We start from the raw sequence: 21,176 nt of genomic DNA, 5'->3' as shown, positions 1-21,176 counted from the left end.
GAATTTCCAGATTTCAATCTCTCTTGTGGGATTATTTATGCATTTATTTGTTTATTTTGCTTTGTTTATATCCCACCTTTCTCATCAGTTTACCCCACCTTTCTCATCAGTTTACATTGTTCTCCATTTTATCCTCCCAGCAACCCTGTAAGGTTAGGTTGAGAGTTTGTGACTGAACTGAGGACATCCAGCAACCTTCCACGGAAGAGTTGGAATCTGAACGCGCATCTCCCAGATTCTAGACTACTCTAAACTCTCTACCACATGGGATTCTGTTTGGTTTGCAGTAAATCAATACACTCGATTATTGCAAAGAATGCTTCATAATGGCTCAGGTGCAAAGAACATCATACTGATAAAGAAAACCCATTTAGCCTGGCTGGCAGCCAGCTATAGTCAAGGAGGATGGGGACATGGGGGGGGCACCACTTCCTTGGGGAACTTGGAAGTGATGTCACACCTCTCTAAGAATCACTGGAAGCTCATTTTGGCAATTTCTAGAGAGGTATGGTGTCATTTCCTGGTTTTCCTGGAAGTGACCTAACACCATCGCCGGTGCTGATTTTTAAAATGTATTTTTCTCCTGCCAGCTGATGGAGCTGCGGTAGGCAGCAAGGGTTGCTGGCAGAAGGTCTCTCACTATAGCGGAAGACTTGGCAACCCTAATGTGCACAGAGGGCATTGACTGTTCCCTGGCACCACATTTTATGTCTGAAGACTTACCTTTGCTGTGGGCACGAGGTTGCAGGGGGGAGCTATGGAGTGCACATAGAGCACCGTATGTCGACATCAGAACCCTGGTGTACCCGTGTGTACAATGTAACTCAAAAACATCTTTTAAAAAAAATTAAACAGAAGCTCCAGTTTTATAAATGACCTAATCAGTCTCCCAAGTTTGGGGTGTTAACTACTAATTTTTGAAATTGCATTTTTGTGTGTTGTGATGTTTGAAAATAAAGTTGAGAACCTGAACTTGTGCCTTTTCCCTTGTACCTTTTCCTCCATTTTCCCTACCCGCTGTAAAGCCCAGTGTGCCATGATAGAACAAAATAATGATCCAGTTTGCACCTGCTCCACCCCTGAAGAAATCTTGCCTGCTGACCTTTGCCTTCTCCCATATATTAAGCTATCAGAACTGGGAAGACACTTGCCTTAATATGAGGTTTGACCGAGAGAAGTTTGCAAAGGCCTTTCGGATCTTTTGTATCAAGGGTACCATTCTACCACTCAGCTAGACAATCGGCTTTATTTAGTCCTGCACTAGAGGAGCCACATTTAATTATTACTTCGCTGAAGTTTCTTTTTCTGAAGGCGTTTCAATCATATTACGTTATTGCCTTTGATAGGAAAAAATGGCAGAAGATATTTTCAGTGTCCCCAGAATCATGGCAAAATTATCATCTGGGAGAGGGGGAAAGATTCAGAGAAGGAAATGGTGAAAATGAACTTTAAAAAAATGAATGGGGAACTGGCCTGCAGAAACCCAAATGCCTAGCTGTTTTATCTGCTGTAATTGCCTGCTTATCTGCTACTTAGCCATGCTGCTCCGGTACGCTTTTCTTCTACACATACACACGGCTATCAACTATTTATAGAATCAACACGAGCTTTAGTGAAAACCAATCAGATTTTATAAATCCTCCAGGAGGCTTGTTTCTGTAGCTGCAGCAGTCAAAATAAGTGAAATTGCTGGAGAGTGGCACTGAAATATGTAGCCTGTGGTCTCTTTTGTTTTTCCTCCTAATTCAGAATGTGGAAAAAAAGCTGGTACCACAGGAACAAGCATCGATGTTCATTGATTTTTCTTTTCCCTTCTCTTAAAATAAGCGTACAATAAAGGGGCAGCCATAGTAAATAGACTTATCACTGTCAGTTAGAAGTGATTGGCTGTCCGGTTTGTTGAATTACGCTATTGATAAAAGGCTTGTGTGTTGGTGATGTGGGATTCTGGGTGGTTTTACATTTTGTTGTACATTTTGTGAAGCAATACCTGTAAATCAGTTGCTGAATTTCCCTACTGGAGTTTGATATAAAGCTTATGCATAGTGTGTGTGTGTGTGTGTGTGTGTGTGATGGAAGATTGTACCAAAATATGGTAGTGTTCAGGTATGACGGGGCGACCCACCCTCTTTTTTTGTAAGAGCAGGATGCTGTGTTGAGGTTGTTCATCACCTGCTCATTTAGTCATCCATCCCAGCAATCTGTCAAGTCTCATTTTTCTTGTACCTCAGGGCCAAACTAGATGCATTGGTGGCAGCCTCATCTGTTTCTTCCCCTGTATATGATATTTGCATATAAAGATGAGGGGAGAAGCACACTGGTAGGGGAAAACTGAATCTCCACCTTCCCTCCCAGTTTACTATGTTAAATTAATTTGCCTCAAGCTCTTAGCTCCCCATCCTGGCTCACTTCCTATATTGGATCTGAGCTAGGAGAAAAATTCTCCAACCGAAGAAGTATAGCAGGGTAAGGTGAGGGCATCTATAATTTCCTTCACCCATGTGCTCATTGTGATCAAAAATAAATAGTCCCCCCTCAAGTTCTTGTTTTATACATGAACTAGCAGTAAAAGGTAAAGGTAGTCCCCTGTGCAGGAAAAGAGGAAGACCCAACAAGAGATGGATTGACTCAATAAAGGAAGCCACAGCCTTCAATTTGCAAGATCTGAGCAAGGTTGTCAAAGATAGGACATTTTGGAGGACTTTCATTCATAGGTCGCCATGAGTCGGAAGCGACTCGATGGCACTTAACACACACACACACAGTCCCCTGTGCAAGTACTGACTCATGGGGTGACGTCGCATCCCGATGTTTTACTAGGCAGACTGTGTTTACAGGGTGGTTTGCCATTGCCTTACCCAGTCATCTACACTTTACCCCCCAGCAAACTGGGTATTCATTTCACCGATGTCGGAAGGATGGAAGGCTGAGTCAACCTTGAGCCGGCTACCTGAAACCGACCTCCGTCGGAATCAAACTCAGGTCGTGAGCAGAGCTTTTGACTGCAGTACTGCAGCTTACCACTCTGCGCCTCAGGGCTCTGAGCAAGCAGACATGTTCATAAATACATGGGGCTGCCCTATCATGTCTAGAATGGGCCTCAGTCTGTCTTTATTGTACTGACCACATGGCATCCATAAGTGCGCAAAAACATGTACTGAAACAGTTCCAGGTCTGCATAAAGTGATCCAGGCTTACAGTCTCTGTGGAACTGATGTACTGTTTTCTGTGTGTCTTCCGTGGCACTGTGGGCACTGTGGGCATGATGCCTGAAGCTGTCTAAAGGATTCACAAAGCAGTGGAAGCCTCTGAATTCACAGTGCATGGTTTCAAACCAAATCACAACTCCACAGAAGCAGATGCACAGCTCAAAACTATTACAGTGATTCAAAGCCCCCGCAGAACACATTGACCTACCAGCTTAATGGAAGAAAGTTTCTGTCCTGTTCCGAGAACATCAGGGAACAGATAACTATCTCTCTGTTGTCTTTATCTTCAGAGCCCACGGAAAATGTACAGCCAAGCATTAAAAACAAAAAATGCTGGACCAACAGAATTGCTGGTGCCATCCACCCTTAAAGAATAGATATTTTTGCTAAGCACCACAATTCTTCTCAGATGCCAAAGGAATCGCAGCCATGAAATTATGCACAGATTTTCCTTGATATAGTTTGGCTGCAGGATTGGGTAGAAAGTTCTGTCTAGCTAGCCAGCCAGCCTGCAGAGAGCAGCTGTCCATAAAAGTAGGTATTTGAATGGACTGCAGGCATGGAGGAGTATGTTCATTACTGGCAGCGATAGTACTTTTCTCTCTAGACTTCTCAAAGCCTAAGGCAGAAATCTGTGGAACAGTAATCCTATCCTTGTGACTCTCACCTTTTATTTGGTTTGAAAGATGTTTAATCCCACCTTTCCTCTTCCATAGGCTTTGAGGTGGCTCGCAGTTCTTTGAAACAGTTTAATTAACAAAACTTAAATGAAAAACAGAACAGAACAGATGCCAGTAGGTAGAGTCAGAACCAATCAGTATACATTGTGAGTTATAAACTTGGGCAAAAGGGGTGTGCTTAGCCTGACATCTAAAAAATAGAAGTGATAATGCTATATGAATTTGCCTTGGGAGAAAATCCATAACCAGAATTCTTTTGTACCAGGACCAAGCAATCTATTAAATCAGTTTATATATCGCTGGGTCCATATGATCCAGTGTCGTGAGTCTCTCAGTGGGAACACATGACTTCTTTCTCTTCATTAAATGTTGCCCCTCAATCTCGCCACGGTTTGGAATGGTGAAGGTTTGTGAATTCTTCTCTTAAATAAAACTGCTTGACCTGTATCCCCAATACCCAGAAACTAGGATCTGAATAATGTGTAGGTGTCTTTGGTGGTGGTAACTAATTAGTACAGCAGTGCCCTGGGGACCTATGTTGGAAAATAAGATTTTCTTCTTTATGATGCTTGTTCAATGTCCATAGTAGGTCAGTAGTAATGCAAAGTAGTTAACCATCTGTAACAGATGGAATACCGTCTGTTGGGAACTCATATTTTGCTATAGATTACTGCTAATGAAATTGTAAGCGATGGCACATATGGGGATTTTAAGGGTTAGTGCAGAATCTAACCTGTCGTCTGACATTTAATCCAAGGGGAGGCAAGGATGTCTTCAGGAATGTTAACTTCATTTGCATGACCTCACAAGCTTCTATGGGATACCGCCTATTACAATAAGTCAATTGACAAACAAATTTCCCAAGAGAACCAAAGCAACAATGGAGTTGTCTGTAAGATCTTGTGAATAGCTGGTACAAATTCTTTTGGGAAGAGAGAAGACCGAAGCAGAGTTACTTTATTAATCCAGAGCATGAGAGACGTTGCTCCCAAGTCTTTTTTCTCTAGTGGATTGATCATATTTTATTGATCAACTCCTAATCTGATCCTTCTCTTTGTAAAATGAACTCTTGAGGTGGATGCAAATAAAGCTTACAGTATTCTTGGTGTCGCTGAGTACAAGGCTTGACATACTCAAGTGTTTTGTGTGGCTGTAGGATTTCAAATCTCACTGGTTTTTAAGGAGCTACTGGATGGACTTTCATCTTGTGTTCCATATTTGTACAGAGTATTGGCCATGCCTCTTGTATTACTTGGCAGGATAAAATAATTTCTGCTGTACTTAATGGCAGAGCAACTTAAGGGTTTTTTTGGCTGCCCAAGGCATGGCAAAGAATCCATGCTTGAATCAAAGATGTGCTTCCAGGGAATTTCTGTGGTGCATACCCAGTTCATGTAGGCACCTAAATATGCCAGAGACACTATGAGGGCTGGATTTGTACTGTACTCACATGCCAGACAGTCCTTAAATGGTGTTAGCCCATGTACGTGACTACTATACCTAGTAGACCTGTTCTTCCTTGTTCAACCTGGCACACACCCCCCCCCCAAGGCTTTAACTGGTCACCCTTTGGGAACTGATGCGGTAGGAGAAAGTGAATGAAATACTTCTCCAAAGTGAGTAACCTATTCTGAGAGGTGGACTGAGGAGCGGGGATGGTGCATCCCTGTTGGTTCTCCTGGATTTCTCTGCTGTGTTCAGTATCTGAGTTGGGATTGGGGGGCTTCATTCTTTCCTGGAACACAAGCTAAGTTTTTGGTTTGGCAAACGGCTGGGAGTAATCTCTCTTCTATTTTCTATCATCTTCACTCACTGCCACATAGTGTGGCTCCAATTTATCATGTTGTTTTTGACTTTTAAGGGTTTGGAATCAGGATAATCTTAAGGTCTTCCAAACAGACCTCCCAAAACTTAAGATCCTCTTGAGAGGTCCTTCGTTGTGTCCCATCACTAGCTGAGTTACAGTGGATGACCACAGTAGAGAGGGCCTTCTCAGTAGTGGTACAAATGCACATCCAATCACAGAATTAGACTTTGACCAAACATATTTCAGCCAAATGGCCTTCTTCAGTGGTCAAAACAATCACAGTTCCAGATTACATACTTACATGCCTTTCTAAAAATCTTTATGGCTGTAGGTGCGTTGATTTTATTGCTATTGTGTTTATGATTAGTTTTTATGTTCATAGTATTTTGGGGTTTTTTTATTTTTTGCTTGCTTTATTTTAATTCTTTGTTGTAAGCTGCTCTGTAGCAGAATTCAAATAGGAAGGTCAAGACAGACTTGTTTAAATAAATAATTTGAGGAGGAGGAACCTGTCTGCTGTCTTGAACTTCTCAGAAAAAAAAAAAAATAAATTATTATAAAGGATAAAAATAACTGGACTGAGTCAGCCAAGTCCTTGAGATAGTGTGTTCCATCACCTTTCATACAGCACAAAAATCTCAAATCAGTTCCATAAACCACAATTTCTTGTGATGTATCTATCAGGGAGTGTTTTTAAAATTTTGTTTAGTTTTGCAAACCAGGACTCTAAACAAGGATTAAACTGGTTGAAAATTCTGGCTAGTAAGCAGGAAGCAACAGCAGTTGGATGTCACTACAAAACTGTGTTTTGAGTTCTTGGATTTCAGTTTTTTTTCTGTGTATGGAGGGGAGGGGAGAGAGAACAGAGCACATAAATTTAGAACCTTGGCTTGTTTTTGTTGCAAACAAGTCATGATTTAGTAGAAAAGGGCAAGAGTCCAGTAGCACCTTAAAGACTAACAAAAATATTTTCTGGTAGGGTATGAGCTTTCGTGAGCCACAGCTCACTTCTTCAGAAAGCTCATACCCTACCAGAAAATATTTTTGTTGGTCTTTAAGGTGCTACTGGACTCTTGCCCTTTTCTACTACTGCAGACAGACTAACATGGCTACCCACTATGAATTAAGCCATGATTTGTTCATGATGTCTGAATGTAGCCATGTGCATTCTTTTTTTTCTTCTTCTTTGCCGTCAACTTACAGCTGACTTATGGCGACCTTGTGGGGTTTTCAAGGCAAGAGATGTTCATAGGTAGTTTGCCATTGCCTGCCTGTGCATAGCAACCCCGGACTTCCTTGGTGGTCTCCCATCCAAATACTAATCAGGGCTGACCCTGCTTAGCTTCCAAGATCTGAAGAGATTGGGCTAGTCCGGGGCCATCTAGGTCAGGGTATTCTACATACAGATTCACACACCAATAACAAAGAGGAAAAAACTTAACCCTAAAAACAACAGAATTAAGTACACAAAGGTCAAGAAAATCAACATTCAAGGCCAAAGATTATACAATGTAAAGGTTATATTAGTACAAATATGTATATATTTATTACAAGCTAAAATCAATAACATATATAAGGCCCTGCAATAGCCTACCAAACCAACATATTCATGTAGACATACAATCACAGAATTAGACTTTGACCAAACGCATTTCAGCCAAATGGCCTTCTTCAGTGGTCAAAACAATCACAGTTCCAGATTACAAACATACATTACTTCTAAAAATCTTTACGGCTGTAGGTGCGTTGTGTTCTGCAAAACATCCTCATCTGTTTTATGCCTCCATACAAATGGGCAACTAACCCCCATGTGTGTTTCCCTCCTAAATGAGGAGATGTTATATTTTCAGCCGTAAATACAGTTGTCAAAATATCATTGTCATAAAGATGTCTCAAAGTCTGGAGCAGTTATAAAGTATTCAAGATTCACACCTGGTATCCTCAGTTTAGGGATCAAGGTCTAGAGTTGTAGAAGCAAATAGAAGCTCATATTGTCAACCAGAAACACAACTTCACAGTTTCATTTTGTTGCTTAGGCTTGCAGTCACCAAAAGCTCAAGGAAAACAGACATTCGGAGCAGATGGTGATGCCCATTGTTTCCAGATTTGGCATTCCGACTGGCTGTTACCCAGTTTCCATTGGCAAGCAAGATAACTTACATTGCTGAAGAACTGTTGCTGGTGCCCCTAGCAACTGCATTTTGCTCAGATCTAAGTTCCCCTTCTTTGATGCTTTAGCTGACTAAACTACAACAGTACTGGGTTAGACATGAAACATTGCTGCGATAACCATGGCGTTGCAGTCATTTGCGAACCACCCTCTTCCCTTCATCACCTGCTATGTGTGGCATTTGGGGACTGAGATTTGGACCAGTGTTTGCTTGAGTTTTAGAAGGGAGGTGATAATACCAACAAAATCACGCACTGGTACTAAGGCTTTAAACTCTTGGGATGTAAAAGCTTTACTCGGAGATACTTTATTCCAAGGACCCAGTATAGGTCACCTAACACTTTGCTTTTATTTAACTCTCCCCCCACCCCAGCCCAAATAATGCTGAATTTTGCCCTGAATTTGAAGTAGTGTGGTTCTGGTTCAGGCAGTTTTCAGGAATCTTACAACAGGCCATTGATAAAGAAGAAGAGTTGGTTTTTATATGCCGACTTTCTCTACCACTTAAGGGAGACTCAAACCGGCTTACAGTCACCTTCCCTTCCCCTCCCAACAACAGACACCCTGTGTGGTAGGCGAGGCTGAGAGAGGGTGACTAGTCCAAGGTCACCCAGCTGGCTTCATGTGTAGGAGTGGCGAAACAAATCCAGTTCACCAGATTAGCCGCCTCCGCTCATGTGGAGGAGTGGGGAATCAAACCCGGTTCTCCAGATCAGACTCCACCGCTCCAAACCGCCACTCTTAACCACTATACCAATCTGGCTCTCTGTAAAACATGCAAGAATTGTGCCCTTGGAAAAAAAGAGGAATCCTAATTAGGGCTGTGCAAAAAAGAAATCTGGTAAATTTCGGATTCACGTTTATTGGGGGGGGGGAACCCAAAAAAGCCAAATTTCCATACTGGTAATATGGGAATTCGGTTTTTTCCAGGTTTCCCCAAAAAAATCGGGTCCAATAAAGCTTACGGGGCTTTCCACGGCTCCAGGGGGGCATTTTTGCAGGTAGAGCCCCCAAATTTGCAGCGTGGCTGCAAGGGACTCTCCTTGCAAGAACCCCACATTTGGTGAAGATTGGGTCGTAGGGTCCAATTTTATGGGGTCTGGAAGGGGTCGGCCCACCTTCCTCCATAGAAAATAATGATGTGGCTGACTGTATTCAGATTCTTTAGAGGAAACTTTGCTGTGTATCTCAATGGAAGAGCCGGGCTTTAAACCCGAACCAGAAATTTACCAAAATGGCTTTTTTCTGGTATTTTTTTCATGCATACCCCTAGTCCTAATTCTTGAATATATTGTAATTGAGGGAAATATAGAGCCGTTTAGATGTTCACAAAAATGAGCTTTATTGAGCAATACTAGTACTGAATCAGTGCTTGATTGCTCGTCTGGACCTGCCTGGTGAGTAGTGTTGGTTCAGGCCAGAAACTGCAGCAGTTTGCAGTAGAGTTGGTTTGGATGCTTAGCCTAATGTTAGACCCTTTATCAAGAGCTGCAGTGTGTCACGACGAATGCCCTTATCACAGTTTTTTAGCATCCACAAACCTTTATCTCTAGCCAATGGTCATATATCCTATTTCTTAATGGTGAAAAGACCATGCTTTCAGTACAGTTTTTGAGCTAAATCTCTGTACAAATTCAAATCTTGAATGAAATGTGAAAAGTAAATTAGCAAAAAGACCAAGGAGAAAGTACAGTGAGAGTTTGCTAGAAGTCTTATCAGGTGCTTTCAACTCCTCTACTTCTTGCACACTTGGATAGCCTTTGCTCCAGTAAGGGGGCTTTTGGGGATTTTTGTTGTGCGTCCCCCCCCCCCGCCCTCTGCACAAACCAAGGCCACAGTTTTTTGTTTCTTTCTCTGTGTTCCCTCTCTAAGTGATCACACTGGGAGATCAAATGAACAGGAGCTCAGAGAGGAGTTTGTTTTTGCACAGAGGATGGGTGTGGGATGCAGGGAAGTCTTGTCGTTTGAAGCACTGCAAGATAGCAGAAGTCACAGAAACTGAATGATAAACTGGAAGGAAAGAATTACAGCTTTCCACAGAAGAGCTCAGAGATGCTGCAGTTTCCTGAGTGATTTATGCCCACGATGACTGAGAAACCTTGGGACAGAAACTAAAATACTGAAATCCAATATTTTTAAGCATTAAATATATTGAAGAAGATAGAAGCAAATCACAAGTTTTTTGACCATAAAAGGACAATTACTTTAATTGCTTGATTAAAATGGATTATATGATGGATTGCAGTTGATTCTAGAGTAAACTGGCCATTGACTACTTATAGATTAATGGAGATTTATTACTGCGTATAGAAAATATTGATTGCTTTTTTCTCTTTGATCATAACCATTTAAAATTCTTTTAATTAGATGGCGTTGGTACAGTCAATTAGTAATAATACAGAACCCTTGTGACACTTTAAAAACTAACACATTTTTATTCCAGTATAAACTTTAATGGACTAGAGCTCACTTCTTCAAGAGCAATGAGTAGGTTCTCACTATGCACACATTTTACATTGGAGGTATGAGAAAATAAAAAACAGGCTCTAGGGGGAATGAAATACAAGAAGTACCATATGAAACATAATTAGTAAAAATAAAATCTAATCAAGAAAATACAGAGACCATTCTTTAATTAAGGCAAACTAGTTAACACTATATCAACTATAGTGGCTAAGAGGTCTCAAGTCCCTGTTTATCTGGGCAGGAGGAGTGTCAACATTTTACTGGCCATTCCTAACCTTTTGGCAGCTGGGGACAACAAGCCCCGGGAACGCCCCCCAGTACATTGGCACACCTCCCGGAACGCTGGCACAGGGCTTTGCACCAGTGGGTCACTGGCAGAAGGCCCAGCTGGTGTCCCTGGGCAGCGCTGGGAGACCAGCGTCCAGGCCTCCCCGCTAGCATTGAAGCAACTCACCACAGCATAAGTAGCCCAGGTGCCAGTGCGGGGATGGGGGGCAACGCTGGTACAGCCCCTTCCTGGCCTCCTGAGGACTTTCATCCTTGGAGGTCAGGAATGGGCTGTTAATGAAATCTAAAGGGGGACTGCTGGAGTCCCCCTTTTAATTTTTTTAATTTTTTTTTTAAAGGATGATAACTTCCAATCCAGCCACAATTTGTTTGGAAGACGGAAATGTTCACCTACTGGTTTTTGAACAGTGTCATTTTTAATGTCAGATTTATTTCTGTTACTATTATTACTGTTATCATGCCAATAAAGGTGACTGAAACTGAATGTCAGATTTATGTTCATTTATTCTTTTGCATAGGGATTTACCTGTTTATCCTATGCAGAGAGAAGGGCATGGTTGATATAGGATGGCATTCCTCACAATGGAGGATAAGCGAGTGGATGAAGATGGTACAGCTGATGTTTATAGTTCCTGGAACAGAATTGCCTGAGTGTATATGGGCACAGAGGTTGAAGAATCTTGTTTTGTTGCAGGGTCTGATCCCTGGGTTTATGTCTGTTAGGTGGCTCATTGTGTGAGAGTAATAATTATCTGGGGTGGGCTGTAGATTGTTTAGGTAATTATCTGGTTTGAGCAGGGAACTGTACATGACAAGCGGTATTCTGTTGTTCTTTCTTTCTTCATTCTGCTGGTACGCTGTTTCTAGATACTAGTCTGGCTTTATTGATCTGTTGTAAATCCTCTGGAGTGAGTCCCTGTCCAAGGAATTAGAGCAAATACGATTGTAATACAGTGCTCGGCTGTGAGCAAGGAATTGTGTGGTATGCTCAGGGTGGTAAGTGGAAGTGAGTAGATATGTGTAGGAGTTGGTAGGGTTTTGGTATAAGTTGATGCTTATGTGTCCATCATATAGTGGTACAGTGGTGTCCAGACAATCCAGGCTCAGGTTGACTGCAGTTTGAAAGATGTTAAAGTCCTGATTTGATCTCTAGAGAGTTTCCTTCCTATGTGTCTGGGTGATACTTCTCGAGTACAGAAGAAGTGTTAGTACGTAGGACAGAAAAGAATAATAGATGCATCATAGAGAAGGACAGTTGCAAGTATAGAGATGAATGTTCATCTATCCACTCACAGGTAGAGGTATTTTTTGATCCATCCCATTTTTGTTCAATACCATTCATATGTTTATATAGAAGTCTGATATGGCACTCTTGGAAGCTTTGATATTGGAGCTGGCCTGGATATACATAAAATTAATGTTTTGTTTTTAGTTAATGAGAATGTCAGCAGAGATGTTGGTGATAGAATGAGCCATCCTCCATTGTTTTCCCATATAGAGATAATTTAGACATTTTTTGAATCAGTTACAAATACAAGCCAACATCAACTTCACCTAACAAATTATTGTTTTAATGCACTCTATTATCTTTAGAAGCAATCTAAATGTCTCTTAAGGGACATAGTACACTTTAAACAAACAATTCACTATTGCCACCCGTCATACCGTACTTCAAATGAAGTGGGATCAAGGTCTTGGAATAATACAGGAACATAAATGGTGATATATAATAAAACTTCATACCATCAAATACGAAAAGTTTTACTGAAGTTCTTATATAGATACTTGGACACCTTCCAGATTGAATAAAATGTACTATTCTGACCTGGCTTGTTAGAAATATAGTCGTCTGAATGAAGATTTTATAAATTGCAGGAGGCTGTGGTGTCTTGCAGTTAAACTGGTTTAAATAAATGGTATAAAGCTAACATTATTTTGTTACTGAACTATCTAAAATATGTTATAACTGAAGATGGTATTAAATTGATTTTAAATATAATGATGACTCAAGAAGGGATTGAAGAAAGATGGAAAACACCAGACTTTCCAACAGAAATAGAAATCATATGGTGTGTTTCAGTGGTGTCAGATGTAACTAAACTAATTGAGTTATAACTGGCAGAAAACTGAATACCATTTTTTTAATAAAATGGGAACCATTTAATTCTTTTTAAAACCAATATAAGGGCCAGCAAGATTTCTCTCTTGATTTCTTTGAACCACTATAAACATACTTTAATCCTTTTATGGATAGATATAATCCTATTATGGATAGATGATACCAATTACGAAGTATCATTCTTGTAACAAATTTATTTTGTATTGAAAAAAATTCTTAATAAAAATTAAGATAAAGCACAGTAAACTATTTTATCCCAAAAAGTGAGGGGGGGGAGAATCTGAATGGAAATACTGTGGCCTGGTAGCAAGAAGAATTTGCAGTTGTGCCCATTATGTGACAGCGGTAAAAATCCAATACTTTAATGATAATTAAGGTTGGGGTCATAAAGCCATCTTGTCTTTAATTATGATTTTTGTATGAATTAGCCATGGGAAGTTACAGATTGCTTTTTCCAAATAAAAAGGCAAGCCTCTCCTTATTTGCCTCACAGGGTGGGTGGTTATCAGCCCATTCCTGAGGTTGGGGTTCGAATGGGCATAGGAGGCAGCGTGACCCCTACGCCAGCTTCTGTGCCACTTGCGCCATGCAAACTGGCGCAGATGCTGACGTAGGGGCACTTATGCTGGCCCGCTTGGATAACGGTGGCAGCACAGGCCTCAGCCGCTGCGGTCTCCTGGCGTAAATCCTCGCACTGGCGTGCTGGGGGGTGTTCTGGAGGTGGAGCTGCCGTTAGGCAGCCTCCTAACCCCTTTTAGACCGGGAACGCTCCCTCAAGCTACGCTGGTGCTGCGCCACCATCACTGTTCTCTATGGGGCTTCCCCCCCCCATTTTCGGGTTTTTACAAATACCCCCCTTTTTTTTCCTCCTGCGCCAGCCGCAAAACCTCATTGGAGGCAGCGTGGCGCCACTGCAGCCATGCCATCCCTGGCCGCTGCAGCTCTCAGGAATGGGCTGTATGAGGTTGAAACACTACCCTAGGCTGTCCCTGGAATCCAGGCAGTAGTGTAACAGATGAAGACTCGTGGCTTTTGCTACATTTATACTTGGGGGGGGGGGGTAGCTCAGTGGTAGTGCATCTGCTTGACATGCAGAAGGTCCCAGGTTCAATCCCCAGCATCTCCAGTTAAAGGGACTAGGCAGGTAGGTGATGTGAAAGACCTCTGCCTGAGACCCTGGAGAGCGGCTGCTGGTCTGAGTAGACAATACTGACTTTGATGGACCAAGGGTCTGATTCAGTAGAAGGCAGCTTCATGTGTTCATACATCTATATCTTGTTCTGTTTTTTCTCACCAGTGTTCTTAATAACTATACTGGTGGTGGAAGGAATTGCTGTGGCACAGAAGACTCAAGGTACAGTACAAGAAGTTCTTTGGAGAAAACATTGTAATTCATGTCTGTACATTTGGATGGCCCAGGTTAGCCTAATCTTGTCAGATCTCAGAAGCTAAGCATGGTCAGCCCTGGTTAGTATTTGGATGGGAGACCACCAAGAAATACCAGGGTTGCTGTGCAGAGGAAAGCACTGGCAAACCACCTCTGTTAGTCTCTTGCCATGAAAACCCCAAAAGGGGTCGCCATAAGTCGGCTGCAACTTGACAGCACTTCACATACACACACACACACACTTAAAAATTGGAAGTTTGGGATTTTTTTCCCCTTTCCTTTCAAGCAAATAAATGTGAAAAGTTGCCCATTTAGAAAAAAAATGTAGAATACTTAAAAGCACCTAAAAGTTTTAAATACAGTTTACAAACTGATAACATATTCTGAGATAACATACACTGAATGACGAAATAGCTGTCTCTGTTCAACATATGTTAATGTAATGTTGACATTAAAGGGCAATGCTAATTAATTTTTTCACAGCACAATACTGTGTGTTAATTGCTCCCTGAGTAGGAGGCTTTCGTGGAAAAAGTCACTCCTGGTTTTTGGCTTGCTTGAGAATAAATTTGCACTGAATGTTCCATACGACGTGTCTGTGCATTGGATGTCTGTGTCTTCTTCCTCATCACCCCCTCTTTTAAATCTCTGTTGCTTTGGAGAGCCTGAGAGGAAGAACAAATTGCTGTTCGGTCCTCATTCTTCCTTCCAAGACAGTAATGCATGGAGAGAAAAACCTGGCTAAATTCTAATATTCATAGCTCTTCTACAAAGGCTGGAAGATTATAGGAACCTAGACATTTCTCAAGAACCTAGTATATCTTTGGGAAGTCCTTTAGTGGTCCAGAATCTTTGAGGACAGTACCCCTACAACATTGCCCTCCTTATCAAGACAGTGTCCTGCCAACTTCCTGGAACTGTTATCCTAGCCATGAAAGAGCAGTGTAAATGCTTTTTCTTGAAACAAGCTACCTGTATCTCATTTAACCTGCCTTAAGGCCTTTTTTGCCATCAACTTGCAGCCGACTTATGGTGATCCATAGGGTTTTCAAGGCAAGAAACACTCAGAGGTAATTTGCCATTGCCTGCCTCAGTAGAACAACCCTGGACTTCCTTGGTGGCCTCCCATCCAAATACTGACCAGGGCTGGCCCTGCTTAGCTTCTCTTAGCACCTCTGCTTATTTCTTGCCTTGAAAACCCTATGAAGGGTCGCGATAACTTGGATGCGACTTGACAGCACTTAATTATTACTAATACACGTACAGGGGAGATGGTTAAAATCATATGGGGGTAGAATAGTTAACCGACCTCCTCCCCCCCCCCCCCCACACACACACACATAGTCCCACTCTAACTTAGGGCTTACAGTTTTCCTTTTTGAGATGAATATGGATCTGTTACCATCATGGTTGTTTTTTCAAAATCTTAGTATCACCCCCTTACAGTCATCCCCTTTCAAGTGAATTTGACTATTTATTGGATCTTTACACACAGTAAAGGCTATGGCTATGTGGTTTTGTTATTGCAGTGATTATTTTTCTGTTTTCCCCCTACCTTAGAACAATTTGATTTATGCAACCCTTCCCGCTTTCAACAAATTGATTTTTTCTTGATAGACGTGTGGTCAGGACTCACCGGGGGTTGCTATTAGTGATTTATATTTCCAGGAGCAACCATTAATTGTTCGTTTGTGTTTTCTTCAAAAAGGTGGGCAGAATATTGGAGGCAACCGTGTGGCATCTACCCAGTGCAGTGACTGGGTACGAACAAGCAATGGAGGCCACTTCACATCACCGAACTTCCCTAATTTGTATCCACCCAACCAGGAGTGTGTCTATATTTTAGAAGGTACTGTCAGCTATATGTATATTGATACTTCTATTGCTGAGGATATGAATAGACAAAAGTTTTAAGTTTTAAACCTGATATTGCTACCTGAATAAAATACACTTGAGAAAACATTGACAAACACTCGACTGACTCATCCAAGACCACGGTTACACAGCCCGGATAACCTACAAGAACCAATAAACTCGACTGACTCATTTAGGATGGAACACAGGCATTGATTCCATTGCAGCAGACAAAAATTATGACATTTGCTAACCCTGAACACCGTAAGTATATAATGCAGGTGTGTTTTCACATTCACGGGATAAAGAGAGAGCTGAATATTCTGGTAGCTTTAAATCCTAACATTACTTCCCAAAGGCCTACAGCGTTTCAGGATATGCTTGGCGATGCTTTGGCCATGCTAAGTAGAGATTCCCTTCACTGGACCTTCCACTGTTTGTTCATGTCTGTGAAACTCTACATTCTCTTCATAGTCCTGGCCTTTCCTCTTGTTGCTTTTTGGAGGTCAGTTTCATATTTCATTATTGTTGTTTGCTGGAATGCATGTCCCTCTTACAGGTAGGGGACATATAGATAGGAGTTGTGAATAGGGATTTATCTGGGGTTTATTCTCTACACACTTCACTAGCACACTTCCAAGTTTAATGGCTTTAAACAAGAACTTGACTCAATCTCAACAGCCATTGAGTCACTCTGAACGTGTCCAGAGGAGGGCAACAAAGATGGTGAGGGGTCTGGAGACCAAGTTCTATAAGGAAAGGCTGAAGGAGCTGGGTATGTTTAGCCTGAAGAGGAGAAGACTGAGAGGGGATATGATAACCATGCTCAAGTATTTGAGGGGCTGTCATATAGAGGAGCTAGAAAAGATTTTGAAGTGTAAGGATGTGTCACTGGCCACCAATACTAGATTAATTCATGCCATTGTATTCCCTATTACTATGTATGGGTGTGAAAGCTGGACAGTGAAGAAAGCTGATAGGAAGAAAATAGATTCCTTTGAAATGTGGTGTTGGAGAAGAGTGTTACGGATTCCGTGGACTGCCATAAAAAAAATCAATGGGTTCTATATCAAATCAAGCCTGAACTGACCCTAGAAGCTAAAATGACTAAACTGAGGCTATCGTATTTTGATCGCATCATGAGATGACAAGAGTAACTGGAAAAGACAGTCATGCTAGGAAAAGTTGAGGGTAGCAGGAAAAGAGGGAGACCCAACAAGAGATGGATTGACTCAATAAAGGAAGCCACAGCCTTCAGTTTGCAAGATCTGAGCAAGGCTGTCAGAGATAGGACATTTTGGAGGACTTTCATTCATAGGGTCGCCATGAGTCGGAAGCGACTTGATGGCACTTAACACACACACACACACAGGATGGTGCCGAGTTGTTCTCTGTTGCCAAGAAGGCCAGACCAGAACCAAGGGGTTGAAATTAAATCAAAAGAGTTTCTGTCTAGACATTAGGAAGAATTTTCTAACAGTTAGAGCGGTTCCTCAGTGGAACAGGCTTCCTAGGAGGTGGTGAGCTCTCCTTCCATGGAGGTTTTTAAGAAGAGGCTAGATGGCCATCTGTCAGCAATGCTGATTTTGTGACCTTGGGCAGATGATTAGAGGGAGGGCATCTAGGGCATCTTCTGGTCACTAGGGGTGTGTGGGGGGTAGTTGTGAATTTCCTGCATTGTGCAGGGGGTTGGACTTGATGACTCTGGTGGTCCCTTCCAACTCTGTGATTCTATGATTAACCATAGTAGTTAAACAGAATCCCACCTCTGATGCTGGGTGCAAAGCAGCAGCTGTCACCATCAGTTCCAGACTTGTAAGCTGGTAATGATAGTCATGTTACTTTGTCTATGGTAAAATTTATATTTTGTGCCCTTAGAATTAAACAGGCGTATGTTAAAAATAACACTGGGTTAAGTGTTGGTGAGGCTATTGTTTTATTAGTTTTGACAAGATGCTTTGGGGCATGTAGGCACTCTGATTTTGAAATGGGAAGAAGGACTGTAAGCTTTCCAAAGGTACCTGGTTTACATTGAATACAAACTACTGGATTGGATGGTGCATTCCAGCAAACTTTTCCTAATGTTCTGAGGAAGGAATTCTGTTTAAATGTTATTTTCTCCCCCTTGTTGAGTTCTATAGTTCTGGGTTGAAAATGCAGTTTGAATTATTCAAAGTGGTCTAAAGAAGGGAGGTCCTTGTATACCACTGTAAGATCTTTGGAAGAAGGACTATGTAAAAATGTACTAAATAGATAAGTATTATTTAGAGAACATACGCAGAATTCAATCTCAGATGGTATTATTTGAGCAAAGTGCGCACAATTTTTTTAAAGTGCTATCATCTAATAAATATGGGTACCGTTTTTGTTTGTTGTTTTTTAATGATAATAATAAAAGTAGGTATTGATAAACATCAACATTGCCCACTTGAAATTGAATCAGGGGGGTTTATGTGACTAAATGTTACATAAGGTTTTACATCAGAACACTTATTTATACCAAATAAAAATGTTTTTCACTTTTTGTTGCTTTCAGTATTAGAGAGTATTCCACAATAGTATTGAAAATATTAGTGTTATTCAAACCAAATTCTTCCTGCATGAAAAAAATTGCATGACTTACAAATCAGTTCCGAGGGAAAGAAGTTTATGGCCCCTCGTGAGTGTGTAGCATATGTGCCATTTTTGGTGCACATTCTGTGTAACATTTAAACTCAGTGAAAACCTGTCTTCGTGTTACTGCAGTAGTAATTAGCTCCAAACTTATTCTGAGAAGTGTAAAATGTCATGTTTTTCCAGAAACTGCCTTTATTTGTTATTGCTGAATGCTATTTTGACCTGAGTTGGTTCTACTTTGTCACAGCTGCCCCACGCCAAAGGATAGAACTGACCTTTGATGAACCGTACTATATAGAGCCCTCATTTGAATGTCGATTTGATCACCTGGAGGTTCGCGATGGACCTTTCGGCTTCTCCCCACTTATTGATCGCTACTGTGGTCCAAAAAGTCCTGCCCTAATTAGATCTACAGGGAGGTTTATGTGGATAAAGTTTACATCAGATGAGGAGATCGAAGGAGGGGGATTTAAAGCAAAATATTCATTTATACCAGGTAAAAAATGTTCTTCCTTTCCTCCCTATTACTCCAGAATGAATTTATCGAACTTGTTAGTCAAATCAAAGTAGTCCTGATATATTCTGCTTATAGATGTTTATCCTTGCCACACTGAGAGCCACATACAACTCCCAAACCAAAATATTATATTTATTGTCATACTACTTTTGATTGCACTACGATGAACTCTATAAATCTGGCTTTCCATATCATAAGCCAAGGTTGCAGATTGCACGGTGCCTGGAGGCAATTAAATTAGGGGTTTTCCAATAGTGGCATCTCACCCATGGAATGCCCTTCCCCCTTGAGACTCGCCTGGCACCTACCTTAACTCTCTTTTGGCACCAGCCCACAAAGATTATTTTTTTTAATTAAGGGATTTATCTTTTAACTTTTTGATTGTCTGATTCTAGCCTGATGAGATTTATTTTGTGCTGTTTTTATGTTCTGGTTGGGCTTTTCATTGTTAGCAATTTACAGGGCTTTATGTTTTTGTTATTTTGCTTTCAAAGCTGCCTCAAACAGATTCTCTGGAGAGGTGGCACAGAACTTTTCTAAATAAATAAACAGAACAATTATTGTACAAACTGGTTGTATTTAATGGGAAACATGGACATGGGAGCTGCCTGCACAAGTAAGATTGGAGTTGCGTGGATGCGGCCGAGCATTGGTCAGCCTCACTGTCAAATTCCTATGTAGGTACAATCAGTATGTGAGTGATCAAAACGTTCTCTTTCTTCTGCTCAACTGTAGTACTCTTAATTTTTAGCATGTACGATGTAATCTTTATTGTGCCTTTTAAACCTTGAAATGACTCTTACATTTTCTTAGCCCTTGTCATTCATTTTCCCTTTTCCCCATCTGTTACAGATCCTGACTTTACTTACCTAGGAGGCATCTTAAACCCTATCCCAGGTCTAGTATTGCAGTATCAATCTCTTTTGAATGTTGGAAGTTCTAAATCACCCTTATGAATCAGTTTTTCATCCTGCCGTTATCTTGTTCTCAGTAGACTGCCAGTTTGAGCTCTCTGGTGCTGACGGGATTGTGCGTTCCAGTCAAGTAGAACAGGAAGAGAAAACAAAGCCCGGGCAAGCCATTGACTGCATATGGACAATTAAGGCTACTCAAAATGCCAAGGTGGGACCACTGAATTGCTTCGTCTGTAATGGGCTTGCAGTTTATTAGTAGCGGGGAATGGTCATTAGTAATGATTTGCGTAGTGTGTCCCGTCCACCGAAATTCATTACCTGCTGTTGGCTGAGAGAGCTCAAGATGGATGCTGGTTTATAGAGGGTGTCAGATGCACGATAACTGTGCTGCCTTTTTTAATGACCCGATAGCCATTCAGCTATTTAAAAGTTATTAGCCATATTTTTGAAAGGGTCTTTCCAGATTGGCTCTGAACTCTGAATTTTTTTCCCCCTCCAAGTTCTCGTTAGCTTAGTAAAATATGAGGGACAAATGTAGAAGAATCCTGTTCTCTAATCAGAGAAATCCTGCATGTGTCTTTAGACCTGCATGCATGCTGGAGAGCCAGCATGGTGCAGTGGTTAAGAACGGTGGTTTGGAGTGGTTAATCTGGAGAACCGGGTTTGATTCCCCATTCCTCCACATGAGCGGCGGAGGCTAATCTGGTGAACTGGGTTGGTATCCCCACTCCTCCACATGAAGCCAGCTGGGTGACCTTGGGCTAGTCACAGCTGTCTTAGAGCTCTCTAAGCCCCACCTACCTCACAGGGTGTCTGTTGAGGGGAGGGGAAGGAAAAGTGATTGTAAGCCAGTTTGATTCTTCCTTAAGTGGTAGAGGAAGTCGGCATATAAAAACCAACTCTTCTTCCTCCTCCTCCTCCTCCTCCCCCCCAATTTGGGGGGCTGGGGCTGGATACCCCCAAGGCGTCTTCAAATCACAGGGATGTGTGTGTGTTGGATGCAGCTGGCCTAGCCATACATGGACATCAGTGATAGAATTCATATCTGATTGCTGGCTAATGGCTCCACAGTGGACAGAGCAATCCTGAAGGGATTGATTCGGACTGTAGGATAATGCAGTGATAACACTGCTGTGTACTTGCTTCTGT

General features: G+C 41.6%; 1 protein-coding gene across 1 annotated transcript in view; it reads left to right on the top strand.

Moving 5' to 3' along the window:
* NETO2 (neuropilin and tolloid like 2) overlaps positions 1–21,176 on the top strand; it is a 50,993-nt gene that overhangs the window by 9,003 nt on the left and 20,814 nt on the right. The window contains exons 2-5 of the mRNA XM_056862576.1: positions 14,037–14,093; positions 15,835–15,975; positions 18,844–19,092; positions 20,108–20,235. Of these exons, the coding sequence (XP_056718554.1) occupies positions 14,037–14,093; positions 15,835–15,975; positions 18,844–19,092; positions 20,108–20,235 (575 nt within the window). The remainder of the gene's footprint in view (positions 1–14,036; positions 14,094–15,834; positions 15,976–18,843; positions 19,093–20,107; positions 20,236–21,176) is intronic.

This window comes from Euleptes europaea, chromosome 17 (assembly GCF_029931775.1).
Source record: "Euleptes europaea isolate rEulEur1 chromosome 17, rEulEur1.hap1, whole genome shotgun sequence".
NCBI classification, from domain to species: Eukaryota; Metazoa; Chordata; class Lepidosauria; order Squamata; family Sphaerodactylidae; genus Euleptes; species Euleptes europaea.
The sequence above is the reverse complement of the archived record's forward strand: the minus strand, read 5'-3'. Positions and strand labels throughout refer to the sequence as shown.